The sequence below is a fragment of the Triticum aestivum genome, chromosome 6B (genome assembly GCF_018294505.1).
Source record: "Triticum aestivum cultivar Chinese Spring chromosome 6B, IWGSC CS RefSeq v2.1, whole genome shotgun sequence".
Lineage (NCBI taxonomy): Eukaryota > Viridiplantae > Streptophyta > Magnoliopsida > Poales > Poaceae > Triticum > Triticum aestivum.
The window spans coordinates 674,064,754-674,078,352 of NC_057810.1; the positions used below are offsets into that span (position 1 = coordinate 674,064,754).

At 42.4% G+C, this 13,599-nt stretch overlaps 2 protein-coding genes across 8 annotated transcripts; both read right to left on the reverse strand.

Moving 5' to 3' along the window:
• Positions 1-1,526: 1,526 nt before the first annotated feature.
• On the reverse strand, positions 1,527-8,999 carry LOC123139130 (probable CCR4-associated factor 1 homolog 7). Of its 7 annotated transcripts, none has more exons than XM_044558930.1 (4): positions 7,935-8,999; positions 6,676-6,748; positions 3,755-3,943; positions 1,527-1,976 (listed from the first exon to the last, which is right to left on the reverse strand). In XM_044558930.1, exon 1 carries the CDS (start codon positions 8,901-8,903, stop codon positions 8,034-8,036), a length of 870 nt encoding a protein of 289 aa, XP_044414865.1. In that variant the 5' UTR covers positions 8,904-8,999; the 3' UTR covers positions 1,527-1,976; positions 3,755-3,943; positions 6,676-6,748; positions 7,935-8,033. The 7 variants fall into 7 exon arrangements, with proteins under 7 accessions (XP_044414865.1, XP_044414863.1, XP_044414867.1 ...); XM_044558928.1 differs by having other exon boundaries at positions 3,755-4,695; XM_044558932.1 differs by having other exon boundaries at positions 3,755-3,843; positions 6,676-6,767.
• Positions 9,000-9,959: 960 nt separating this feature from the next.
• LOC123139586 (putative UPF0481 protein At3g02645) lies at positions 9,960-10,418 on the reverse strand. Its single transcript, XM_044559351.1, has one exon. The coding sequence runs from the start codon at positions 10,416-10,418 to the stop codon at positions 9,960-9,962; it is 459 nt and encodes a 152-aa protein (XP_044415286.1).
• Between the last annotated feature and the right edge of the window lie 3,181 nt (positions 10,419-13,599).

A 13,599-nucleotide genomic window follows, 5' to 3' on the forward strand; every position in this document is an offset into this window, starting at 1 on the left:
GGACCAAGTACATGATTTTCTCAACAACAAAAAAGGACCAAGTACATGATCAAGGAATTCTTGGCTATTGACCTACCAAAGGACTAATGACTACATGTCACCGTCTATCACCAAGTCTTCTATAAGAAGCCCGGCATCCCTAACCAGAAGAGGAACATCTTATTTCTCATCTTACTTCTCCAAGCTCAAAATATCTAGCAGGGCATACTAAGTCTTCTAATGACTATATGGTGCTTTTGTGTCTCTACACACTAGGTATATGATTAGGAATGGGCATGGAAATCACTAGGAATTATCGATGCATCTGTGGAATCACAACATGCACTCTTGCGTTCAGCCAGCCATCGTCCCTCTCCGAAAGCATCAATGCAATATTTTCTTTCTTGACTAGGATGCTCTCACAGCATCTTTGCGGTATTTTCTTTCTTGGCTGGGATGCTCTTGGTGTCTCATATCCATAAGGCATTTTCTTTCTCGCTGGGTAGAACCAAGACTAATGAATATGTGTCCCTAACTGACCTGGCCCAAGGCTAACCAAAGAGACACATATTGAATTGCTGAATTTTGCCGAATCCTAATTTCTGATAATAGATTATGCAAAGATTAGAGATTTCTCACATAGTGCATAAAAATATCAGTCACAGAAATGTCGTCCTTAGCATACACCTCACACATCTTACAACTGCACAAGTTGAAAAACCAACATGTCACATATTGCATAAAAATATCAGTCACAGAAATGTCGTCCTTAGCATACACCTCACACATCTTACCATCTGTAGCGACATGTTGGTTTTTTCAACTGCTGAATTTTGCCGAATCCTAATTTCTGATAATAGATTATGCAAAGATTAGAGATTTCTCACATATTGCATAAAAATACGGAAAAACTAACGCCCACACGTGTGGGCGTTTGCAGATCGCCCACACGCCTTCATCACCACTCATTTTGCCACGTATGAATAGATGACATCAGCAGAAATTTTTTTAGTTTTCGGCTTAAAAATATTTTATCTCCTAAATAAAAAACGAACTAAAAATCTGTTTTCACCATTAAATCCGTCTCGACGAGATCTGATCCCATGTTGATATGTTTCGGCGATTTTTTTTTTTTTGCCCAGAAGTTGCCATAATGTTTACACTATAGTTGCCATAGTGCTTAAACTAAAATTGCCATGTGGCAATTTTAGTTTGTAGATCATGGCAATTTTAATTTTTTTATTATGACAATTTTATTACTTTGACCATGAAAATATTTTTTTATTGAACCATGACAATTTTAAGTGCATGTATTATGGCAATTTTAGTTTATGATGCATGGCAAGTCTAGTTTCTTAATTTTCCGTTTTATAATATGTTAAAATTTACTTTTAAATGTAAAAAAAAATAGTTGAAACATATCATGGCAACTTCAGTGTAAATATCATGGTAATTCATGTGCAATAAACATGGCAACTTTTACCAAAAAAAATATCACCAAAATATATGGATATGAGATCTAATTTTGAAGATCTCGTCACGAGGGATTTAATGGTGAAAATAGATCTTCAATCGGATTTTTCATTTAAGAGATAAAACATTTAAAAAACTAATAATCCGAAAAGATTCTTGCATGCATGCAATGATGTAGCAATCTATTTACATTAGAGACGTGTGGTGCATCTCTTTTTCTGCCACACGTGTGGCAGTTATCGACGTCCTAAAAATATCAGTCATGGAAATGTCGTCCTTAGCATACACCTCACAAATCTTACAACTGCACAAGTTGAAAAACCAACATGTCGCTACAGATGGTAGACCTCACTGCTGGCAATCAGCATTGCCACAGTCGAAGTCGGTGCAATGATGGTCCTGTTGATCCATTGAAAATGCATTGTCAAGTGAAATCATGCGCACAACTTGGCAAGATGAGTAGAGCACTAAGGTTGCACCCGCTTCGGTAATGACCCGCTAGACAAGTACGGTGCCAGGCAAGCCTGCATAAACATGGACGATTATTTTGTAAGTTTCTGGCTTCATTGTTCTTTGTTAACTCTCTTTCATACTTCTATCAGTCTAGCTCTCTTAATAAACTAACAAAGGACAGACGATTCAAAAAAATAAACCAACTATGCTCATACTGAATATATCAAGTTGAATGGAACAGAAAGATGGTCTAACTTTGATATATCTAAAGCTTGGATGCAAACGATTCGAGCTAAGCCTAGTTCTCTCGCATGAGATTGTCATGTCTGCTAGGACATGTAAATGGATCAGATGAGAAGGGGATAAATGTAGAATTGAGAAGATACTGTCTCCTTTTAACTTTTCTCTGAATGAACGCAAACAACGACGCGGGCAAATTACAGCCCTCCGTAACCTTCTTAATTATGCAAAGCCATCAGTGGTGAATGATCTGGCATTTTATCTCCAAAAGATACATTCAAGCTACTGGTCATAACCCGGTCATAATAAGAGCCTGTAAGTATCAAAGCAATCAAGAGTCTAATATTCTAGGTTGCAAATCAAAATGACTAGTAGGATACAGAAGCAATAACATTGCCCTAAACATATTTAGATTTTGCAGCAAAGGATGTAAATTGCAGTGAGAAAACTCTCCTACTTATTCAGTTATTTCCAAAGAAATAAGTGAATCCGATGGCTTGAATATAGTTTGTAGAGGTAGATACAAATCCAAGTCTTGCAGGAAAATTAAGTTTATTAGCATCAGCAGCAATATCTCAAGACATATATACTTATAACTTTGTAAGTTCTATTTGCAGACTTCTATTAGACTAGCTCGCTTATAAACTGACAAAGGACAAACCCATAAAAAATTAAACCAACTATGCTCACGATGATTATAACAAGTTAAAGCATATTGATATCTAAAGCTTGAAAGCAAACTGATCAAGCCAAGCTTAATTTTTTATCATGTGCCAGAGGCCCAGAGCAAGCAAATGAGTCATGTGAAAAGGGCTAAATGTAGAATTGAGAAAATGTTGTCCCCTTCAATTTTTTTTGATCAAACGGAAACATCGACTTAAGCAAATTCATCTTGTTTGAAGCAATGATAAAACTGTCATAGCCGCTAACCTACATGAGGACCAAGCTCATAACTGATGGATTCTTATCTATTGACCTACCGGATGATGAAACACTTCATGACACTGCCTACTACCCAAGTCTTTATAAGGAGCAAGGTGTAAGCAAAGGATGGGCAGCATATTTCTCATTTTACATGTCTACCTTGGAATTAAGTAATCCCATTTTATGCATTATTTGTTGTGTCTCTGCGCAGTAGGGATATGAATTTGATAGGCATAGGCATAGAAGACACCGGGAACTACCGATGAACCACCAGGATCAGAACATGCAACCGGTCGACTAGCTATGGCGACCGTCATCATCAGGTGCGACTGACCCATAGGCCACGCTCTCTCGTGATGTCATGAGGAATCAGCAAAGGGACGAAATGGGGATCAGAGGTTGGATGGAATGAGAATTGGACAATATTTGGTCGATGCAATCATGACTGCGAAAGAGGGCTAGAAAGAGCAGACGTGTTGCCGCTTGCTGGATAGAGATATCTGTGTAGAGATCAGTGAAAGAAATGTCTTCAGTCATCCTTAGAAAACCACACTACGTACTTTGCTACTCCCTCCATCCCATAATATAAGAGTGTTTTTGACACTACACTTGTGTCAAAAATGCTCTTATATTATGGGGTGGAGGGAGTACTTCACAAGCATTACACAGTTGAAAAAGCAATCACCTCGTTGTTGGAGATCATTGCTGCTGACATCTTGGTGATAACAATGACATGGATGGGTTCATGTTGATCCACTGACACAATGTAGCCTCCTTCAGTAAAAGATATGCACAGATTGGCAAAATAAGTAAAACGCCAGAAATGCATCCGCTTCAAAAATGACATGCTAGACAAGTACCATGTCAGGCACGCCTGCAAAACATGGAAGATTATATTGTGAATCTCTTGCTACCCAAACTTGTCAAGCTTTAGTGATTTGTATTTGATAAGGTCACTTCACAGAATTCTGTTAGATTAGCTCTCTTAATATAAAGACCCTCCGGGAAAAAATATTAAACCAACTATGCTCACAATGAAGAAAACAAGTTGAAGCGAATTAGGAAAGATGGGACTACCCCTTGACAATATTTAAAGCTTGGATGCAAACTGATTCAAGCCAAGCCTAGCTTTCTTCCGTTTAAATGGAGATTTAAATGCTAAATGTAGAATTGAGAAGATACTGTCTCCATGTTTTTTTTACTGGATGCAAACAACAACACTGGCAAATTACACCCCTTAATTTTGTAAAGCCAACAATCCAACTTTGTACTAACTTTAGTACAAAGTTAGTACAAAGTTGGGTCATCTATTTTGGAACGGAGGGAGTACCATTTATCTCCAAAAGACACATTTAAGCAACGGACTATAACGAAATGAGAAGAGGCTGTTAACACCAAAGCAATCAACAGCAGTCTTATAGGTTTTAAAGCAGAAAAATGTGTCAAAGGATGTTGATTGTGTGAGAATTCCTGTCTATTCTGTTGTTGACAAAAAAGAAAATGAACCCAATGCATATCTCTTGAATATAGTTTAGAAAAGTACATACCAAATCCAAGTGTTGGAGGAGAATAAGTTAATTAGCATGAGCAGCAATAGGCAATAGCTGAAGACAAGATCTACTAATACTGATCCAAATCATGAAAAACATGTCAGGATGAAATTAAATTGCTGGGACTTCAAGTTCTGTGCATGATCTGTACTTGATACATGTGAACATATAACACTATAACAGTATGAATGAATTTGATATATCGTGTGCAATATCAAAAAGAGTTATCTCTAACTTGAATCAGTGCAGGAATTTTTTTACAGTAACACCCGCGTGAAATTGATCGGCCAGCACCAGACAAAAAATAGATATTAGAACTACTGAGGAACAGAACAGTTTAGCCAAAAAAACAATCCATTTTTCAATATCTAAGAGCTGTTGCTACGGATACCAAATCATGTTATCTTGTACAGCATTAGAAATCATTTTTGCATAATAGTTACTGACATCTCAACGGAAATTACCAAATAATAAATAGCTGAAAATGGTATGATGGAATCATAAGATACACTCATTCTAAAAAAACAGTGCATAGAAGCTCCCACACAAGGTGGGGTATGGGGAGGGATTATAGGAACCTAGTCTTACCCCTGCAACGTGCAATGCAAAGAGGCTGGTTCAAATCCAGGACCTCTTGGCACAAGTGGGGAGGACTTCACAACTACGCCAGGCCTGCCCTCTATCATTCTCATTCCAAATTATGTAGTGGCGTTCTCCAGGACAGTGTTATATTAACTTTCATATTGGCTGGGTAATTAAAAGAGTGGCCGTGAAGAATATCCTCGTTAAGATCAGAACATTCCCTCAAAATTAGAACATTTAGGGTAACTTTTCTTGTAATGTTATAAAGTGTATGTTTCTGAAACCTTAGACAGATACTGCCACCCACTCATCCCAGTCTACTGATACAGCAAGCTTCCCTACATATAGGTTCTTAACATATCGATGACAAAGGAGCAAAAAATGGTCACTAAAATTTTGCCACATTGAATTGGACTAAAGGTGTTGATGTTGTCATTCAAACAGAGGAGTCCTTGCCTGAGATATGAAGGTGATATTTTTCTGTTTAATTAATGTGCAGAGAAAGCTAAACACCATAAATAGAAAACTCTAGTTCAACAGGAATAATTGAACAACACTACATTCAAATTACATCCAACACCCCGCAAAAAGACAAATTACATCCAACAAAATGGAATTGAGTGAGACAAGCATAGCCTACATAATTGGTCATCACTTTGCCCGCTAGCTCATTTGTCACCTCTTTTTATTCTAAATTAATCCGTTCACAGAGCTATAATTCAAATAGAGCATCATCATCAATGTCACAGGCACCATCATGAAGAACATGGAAGTTTAGGGCGTGTCCGGGAGTCCTCCCGCTTCTCAACTCCTCAACTCCATGTGAGGAGTGCAGCCGAACGATCCAAATCCTAGTTATGAGCGAGAGAAGCTGGCGAAACTTGCAGTGCAATTTTCGCGGAGTCGCGGAGCTAGCAAACTCGAGCTCCTCCAAAACAGCGAAGCAGGAGTTGCCAAGAATTGCCACCACCAAGTGAGTTACCGCTTCGTTCATTTGTAGCAAATATTACAAGTATGTGCCACCGCCAAGGCAGTTACCGGTTCGTTTGTTCGCCAGAGCAGGCTTCCCACGCCTAGATGGGCTGTCACGCCTAGTTGGGCCCTCCCGAGCTGCTATTTCTCATAGCTAGGTGGCTGGCGGCCTGTTTCAACGACCAGAACGAGGAGCTACTCTACCGGGCGATTTGTAACTCCGGGATTTTAACTGAGAAGCTGGCTGCTGGTTTTGGGCTATGGAGTTGAGGATTTTGAGGGTGTGGAGAGCTACCGAACACGCCCGTAGTTTTGCAAAATTTCTCACTAACCAAACTTGTCAAGCTTCGGCAGTCTGTACTTTGTAAGGTCCCCTTACAGAGTTCGGTTAGACTAGCTCTCTTAATGAACCAACGAAGTGAAGATCCTTCGGAAAAAAGTAAACCAAGTATGCTCACAACTAATATAACAAGTTTAAGCGAATTAGGATAGATGATCTAACCTTAACAATACATAAAGCTTGGATGCAACTGATTCGAGCTAAGCCTAGTTTCCAGGAGATCATCTGCTAGAACCTGCACCAATTGGGAAGAGCTGCAAAAGTAAGCATGTAAGTGAATCAGGTGAAAAAAGGGTAAATGGACATTTAATTGCTAAATGTACATATTGTCTCCATTTTTTCTTTGACTGGATGCAAACAGCAACACTGGCAAACTATACCCCTTAATTATGCAAAGCCACCAGTCCCGCCGATTACCTCCAAAAGACACACTTAAACATCCGAAGATAACTCAGTAAGGACAAGAGTGTGTTAGCACCAAAGCAATCAACAGTCTAATAGTACAGGTTTCGAAGCAGGAGAATGTGTCAAAGGATGTAACTAGCGATGAGAACTCTCCTACTTATTAGGTTGTTGACAAAGAAAGTAAATGAATCTAATGCATATATCTTGAATATAGTTTGGAGTAGATACCAAATCCATGTCTCACAGGAGAACAAGGTAATTAGCATCAGCAGCAATAGATTAAGACAGATATACTTGTTTTGATCAGCATTGCATCATGAAAAAACATGTCCAGGATGAAATTAAATTACTAGGACTTTAACTCCTGTGCATAATCTGTACTTGGTACAAGTGAACAAAAATTAACAGTATGAAATAACAGCATAGTGATTTTTTTTGCAGGAACTCACGCGTGAAATTGATTGGCCAGCGCCAGGCAGGAAGTAGATATTAGAGAATTCGTGTGTAGATAACAGATTGGCCAAAAATTCCATCAACAACACATTTTTCAATCAAGTGAACATATCTACAAATCGCTATTATGGAGATTAACACTTATTCCCATTGCAAATTATGCAGTGGCATTCTCCAGAAGGACAGTGCTTATTTACTTGCATATTGACTTGGTAATTAAAAGATTAGTCTTGAGGAATATACATGTGAACATCAGGACATGGATGGTATCATTTTCTCTAGTGTTATAAAGTGTGTGTTTCTGAAAACTCAGATGTACTATTACCTACATATAGGTTTTAAACATATCAATGACAAAAGAGTCTTTTTGCCATATTGAACTGGACTGAAGTTATTGGTCAAACAGGAGATATAGAGGTGATACTTTTCTATTTAAGTAATATGCAAGAGAAAGCTAACAGCATAAGCAGAAAACACTAGTTCAATGGGAATAACTGAAAAACACTACGTTCAAATTACATCCAACAAAATGGAATTGACTAATTGAGTGAGACAAGCTCAACCTACAAAGTTGGTCATCATTTTGCCTGCTAGCTCACTCACCACCTCTTTCTGTCCTAAATCAACCCATTCACAGAGCTATTCAAAGGGAGCATAATCCATCAATGTGCACTGACACCATTCTCTGCATTGAGCCCATACAGCACGCCTGCATATTTCTCGGTTGATCCAGCAAAGAAGGAATCCTTGAGTTTCCAGAACGCACAAGACGTGACCAGGCTATCGGACCCGGCCTGATGCGACTCTCCAACACGCTCCACATCGAGCAACTCGGCAAGCTTGTTCAGCCCGCCGTGCAGGCTGTTGCAGAACTTCATGAGATGCTTGATGTCATAGACGGTGGGGAAATATATCTTCATCAGCTTGAAGAACCCAGCCTGTGTATCTGGGAGGCTGTTACAGGTGAGGATTTTGAGCAGGTAGCCGAAGTCATATCCCGCGTGGAAGGTCACCCAGTAGACGGCATCGTTGAGCACAACACCTGAGGACATGAGCAGCTCGGCGAATCGGCGGGCGTCGACGCCGCGCTCGGCGTTGCGGCGGAAGTCGATGCCGCTGTGGCGGAGCAGCTCGATGGAGTCGGTGGCGAAGATGTCGCGCTCGTCGTCGAACTCCCGGAAGTTGAACTGCCAGACGCAGCGGCGGCGTCCGGCGCCGAGGGCAGGGAGCTCGCCCGTGGGGCCCGAGAAGGTGAGGCCCAGCTGGATGAGGTGCAGCATGTCGACGTTGGCCTTGAGGGTGGCGTAGTTGTAGTCGGCCGGGGAGCGGAAGGCGCCGACGGGGCGGCAGACGATGCCCGGGAACTCGGTGTCCATGGCGACGAAGGGGAACTCGTCGACGACGTCGCGGATCAGCGCGAACTCCGCCTCCAGGTTGTCCGCCCACACCTCCCGGATCTCCACCGGCTCCTCGCCGTCCACGCCGCCGTTGGCCTTGGAGATCACCGCGGCCGCGAGATCCGACATCGCCATGGCCGGCAGATTTCCTAGGGTTTGGTCGGATTGGGATGGTGGGTGGGATGGGGGAAGGCTCTGGATTTTTTTAGACCCGGGGGAGGGGGTGGTGGGGTGCGTGGTGGCCAGCCAGCCAGAGGACGCGCTCGCTGGTGCGGCGTCGCCTCTATCGCGAATCGACGGCTGGGATGCAAACTGCAGCTCCGGATGGACGGCTAGGGATGACCCTCCCACCTACCTGTATGCAGCTTCAATTTTGGAGCATCCCCTGATCCTCTCTCACCTATCTGTATGCAGCTTCAAATTTAAAGCAGAGGTGAAGGGTTGTTTTACAAATTTCAATTTGGAGCATCCTCTCTCACCTATCTGTATGCAGCTTCAAATTTGAAGCAGAGGTGAAGGGTTGCCTTACAAATAATGCTCGTAAAGCAAAATAGAAGAATATTCGTACGTTGCTACGGGCTATAATGCACATATAAATGAACTAAACAAATAATGATTAAGGTCGTCTTGAAGGTCGAAGTTCATTTCTCCCTCATACGTTCGGGTGTGTTCGGACATCAAATAGGCGCCCAGTAGGCTCCACAAAATTCAATCGTCTGGACAGTCCGACCTCTCCCAAAATCCAGAGCATATATTAGAAAGAAGTGTCGTTATCCGGACTATCTATCATGTTTTTTTTTACTATTGTCATAGTAAGAAAGGCTCCTACTGCATGTATGTTACTGGGAATAAACAGAATGTATATTTACAAAAGGGGGACACACTTCTACCAAGAGTGTGAGGGTAGAGCAAACAACAAAAGTTCCAACAATCTACTAGCTTATGTGATGGAGGCTACAAAAGCACTAATGAAATGCGGAAATTGCCTAGCGTGGACGAGCTCGCTCACTCCTGGTATGAGTTCGTTTGCTTTGGGATTTGAAGACGTATGCGGTATTACCGGACACGGACGCGGAGTATTTAATGTGTGTACATGACGGACAGAGACGGTGTGGGACTCTCCGACCTCGATATGACGGTGACGACGTCACCTAACCACCATCGGGAGCATGTGTAAACGGAGCTGAAGCCCTACAACGTGGTGAGCACCAGCATGCTGGTGGCGGTGAGGAAGGTGAACATCTTCCACGGGCTGAGCACGTACTTGCGCATGAACTGCTTCGTCTTGATGCGCCACCGACCATCGTAGTAGCGGTTCATCTCCTCGATAACCTTGTCCATGGTCGGCACCTTGGAGTGCTGCACCGGCCGGCTCATGTCGTTCCACGGCTTGGCCACCTCGTCGACCCTTTTCTTCATGTGGTTGAGCACAACGCCCCACTTGCGGAGTAGTGGAACATCGACGTCCGTGTTGATGATGTCGTTCATGAGCTCCGTGTACCGCGTGAGTACCAGCGGGCCCGACGCGGCGGATGACTCGTAGGCGACCAAGTTCCGAAGCACCACCTCCGTGTTGCCGTCGAGGGTCACCGCGGGGAGGTAGAGCGTCGCTGTCTTGCGGTTAAAGGCGATAGTTGACGCACTGGACATGTTGCCCTTGGTGGCGCAAACTTAGCGCCGGAGCTAACCAGCTCGGACACTGATGGGATCATGATCTTCTAATGGTTGGCGTTGGCGGACATGAAGGACTCAACATGCATACCAGGTATACCGACGAGCAGCTTCCACGACGCCTTGACCACAAGCTCGATCGGCTTCATGACCTTGCCCAGGCGACCGCCCTTGAGCTTCAACGCGATGAACTCAAACAGTTGCATCATCACGTGCTCGCTACCAGTACCGGTGGCAGGCTTCTCCTCCTGGCATTGGCCGCCAGCGCCTGGTTGCTGCTCCTCAGGGATAGGGATATCCACTTCGATTTCACCAGAAAACGGCGGGGTGGTGTGTGCATTCTCCGTGTCGGTGAGCGTGGGCACCGTCGGCGCAACTAGGTGGTAAAGCAACTCGATCAGGTGCGCGTGCTTGGTGACGTCGCATGAGGTCTCTAGCGGTGGGAGCGGATAATGGCGATCGACGTCCAAGCGATGATGACGGCGGATTGTGTTCCCAAGTTGCGGGAGCAGAGCTATGGCACACGACCCACCAGGAGACCGTGTCACAGATTCCCAAAGCTTTGTTCAGCTGTCTAAATGAATTCTTTGCGAAATGGCATTGTCCAGCTGACAGATGAAAGCGCAAGTTCCTGAAGATAATCTGTGACGTCTTTCACAAGGTAAATGAATGTTTGTAAGTTTCCCAATGTTTTTGTAAGTGGACACCTGGTGGAGATGACATGTTTGTTTGCCATTTTTTTGCAGGGATGAGTCCGGAGTGTGTATGCTCCACACAATTACTAGGCAGTGCGATGGGGACAAAATGATGTGGCCATTGAATAAGGTAATAGAGTCTGCTATGTTTTTTCTATTCTTGTTGTTAAACGAGATGTTGTTTGTTTTTGTTTCGAGTCCCGCTTCGGTACAACCCCATCCAAAACGTATAAAGGGCAATATGAACTTTTGACATGGTATACCCACTTATACGTATGATAGGTTGCCCGTTAGAATGTATACCCTCTGCATACCCCCGATTGGGCCGGCCCAGGAAGGTGACCCCAGTAGCGCTCGCACCCAGGCATTCATATAGAGTCATATCTTGTTCTAAGTATTGAGTTGTAATCTTGAGTTGTAAGTAAATAAAAGTGTGATGATCTTCATTATTAGAGCATTGTCCCAGTGAGGAAAAGATGATGGAGACTATGATTCCCCCACAAGTCAGGATGAGACTTCGGACTTTAAAAAAATAAAATAGAAATGCCAAATAAAAAAAAGAGAAAGGCCAAACAAAAAAATTAAAAAATGAGAGAAAAAGAGATAAGGGATAATGCTACTATCCTTTTTATCACACTTGTGCTTCAAAGTAGCATCATGATCTTCATGATAGAGAGTCTCCTATGTTATCACTTTCATTTACTAGTGGGAATTTTTCATTATAGAACGTGGCTTGTATATTCAAATGATGGGCTTCCTCAAAATGCCCTAGGTCTTCGTGAGCAAGCGAGTTGGATGCACACCCACTTAGTTTCTTTTGTTGAGCTTTCATACATTTATAGCTCTAGTGCATCTGTTGCATGGCAATCCCTACTCACTCACATTGATATCTATTAATGGGCATCTCCATAGCCCGTTGATATGCCTAGTTGATGTGAGACCATCTTCCTCTTTTTTGTCTTCTCCACAACCACCATTCTATTCCACATATAGTGCTATGTCCATGGCTCACGCTCATGTATTGCGTGAAAGTTGAAAAAGTTTGAGATTACTAAAGTATGAAACAATTGCTTGGCTTGTCATCGGGGTTGTGGATGATTAAATACTTTATGTGATGAAGATAGAGCAACAGCCAGACTATATGATTTTGTAGGGATAACTTTCTTTGGCATGTTATTTTGAGAAGACATGATTGCTTGATTAGTATACTTGAAGTATTATTATTTCTTATGTCAACATGAACTTTTATTTTGAATCATTTGGATCTGAACATTCATGACACAATAAAGAAAATTACATTGAGAATTATGCTAGGTAGCATTCCACATCAAAAATTATGTTTTTATCATTTACCTACTCGAGGACGAGCAGGAATTAAGCTTGGGGATGCTTGATACGTCTCCAACGTATCTATAATTTTTTATTGTTCCATGCTATTATATTACCCGTTTAGGATGTTTATGGGCTCTACTTTACACTTTTATATCATTTTTGGGACCAACCTACTAACCGGAGGCCCAGCCCGTATTGCTACTTTTTGCCTATTTCAGTGTTTCGAAGAAAAGGAATACCAAATGGAGTCCAAACGGAATGAAACCTTCGGGAGCGATCTTTTTGGAACAAACATGATCTAGAAGACTTGGAGTGCAAGTCAAGAAGCAATCGAGGAGGCCACGAGGGTGGAGGGCGTGCCCCCTATCTTGTGGGCCCCTCAGGCGTCCACCGACTTACTTCTTCCTCCTATATATACCCACGTACCCCGAGAACATCAGAACAGACCACGAAAACCTGATTCCACCGCCGCAACCTTCTATATCTGCGAGATCCCATCTTGGAGCCTTTGCCGATGCTCCGCCGGAGGGGGAATCGATCACGGAGGGCCTCTACATCATCTCCAAGGCCTCTCCGATGAGTTGTGAGTAGTTTACCATAGACCTTCGGGTCCATAGTTATTAGCTAGATGACTTCTTCTCTCTCTTTGAATCTCAATACCATGTTCTCTTTGATCTTCTTGGAGATCTATTCGATGTAACTCTTTTTGCGGTGTGTTTGTCGAGACCCGATGAATTATGGGTTTATGATCAAGTTTATCTATGAGAAATATTTGAGTCTCCTCTGAATTCTTTTATGTGTGATTAAGTTATCTTTGCAAGTCTCCTCGAATTATCACTTTGGTTTGGCCTACTAAATTGATCTTTCTTGCAATGGAAGAAGTGCTTAGCTTTGGGTTCAATCTTGCGGTGTCCTTTCCCAGTGACAACAGGGCCAGCAAGGCACGTATTGTATTGTTTGTTGGAAATATGCCCTAGAGGCAATAATAAAAGCATTATTATTATATTTCCTTGTTCATGATAATTGTCTTTATTCATGCTATAATTGTGTTATCCGGAAATCGTAATGCATGTGTGAATAACAGACACCAACATGTCCCTAGTGAGCCTCTAGTTGACTAGCTCGTTGATCAA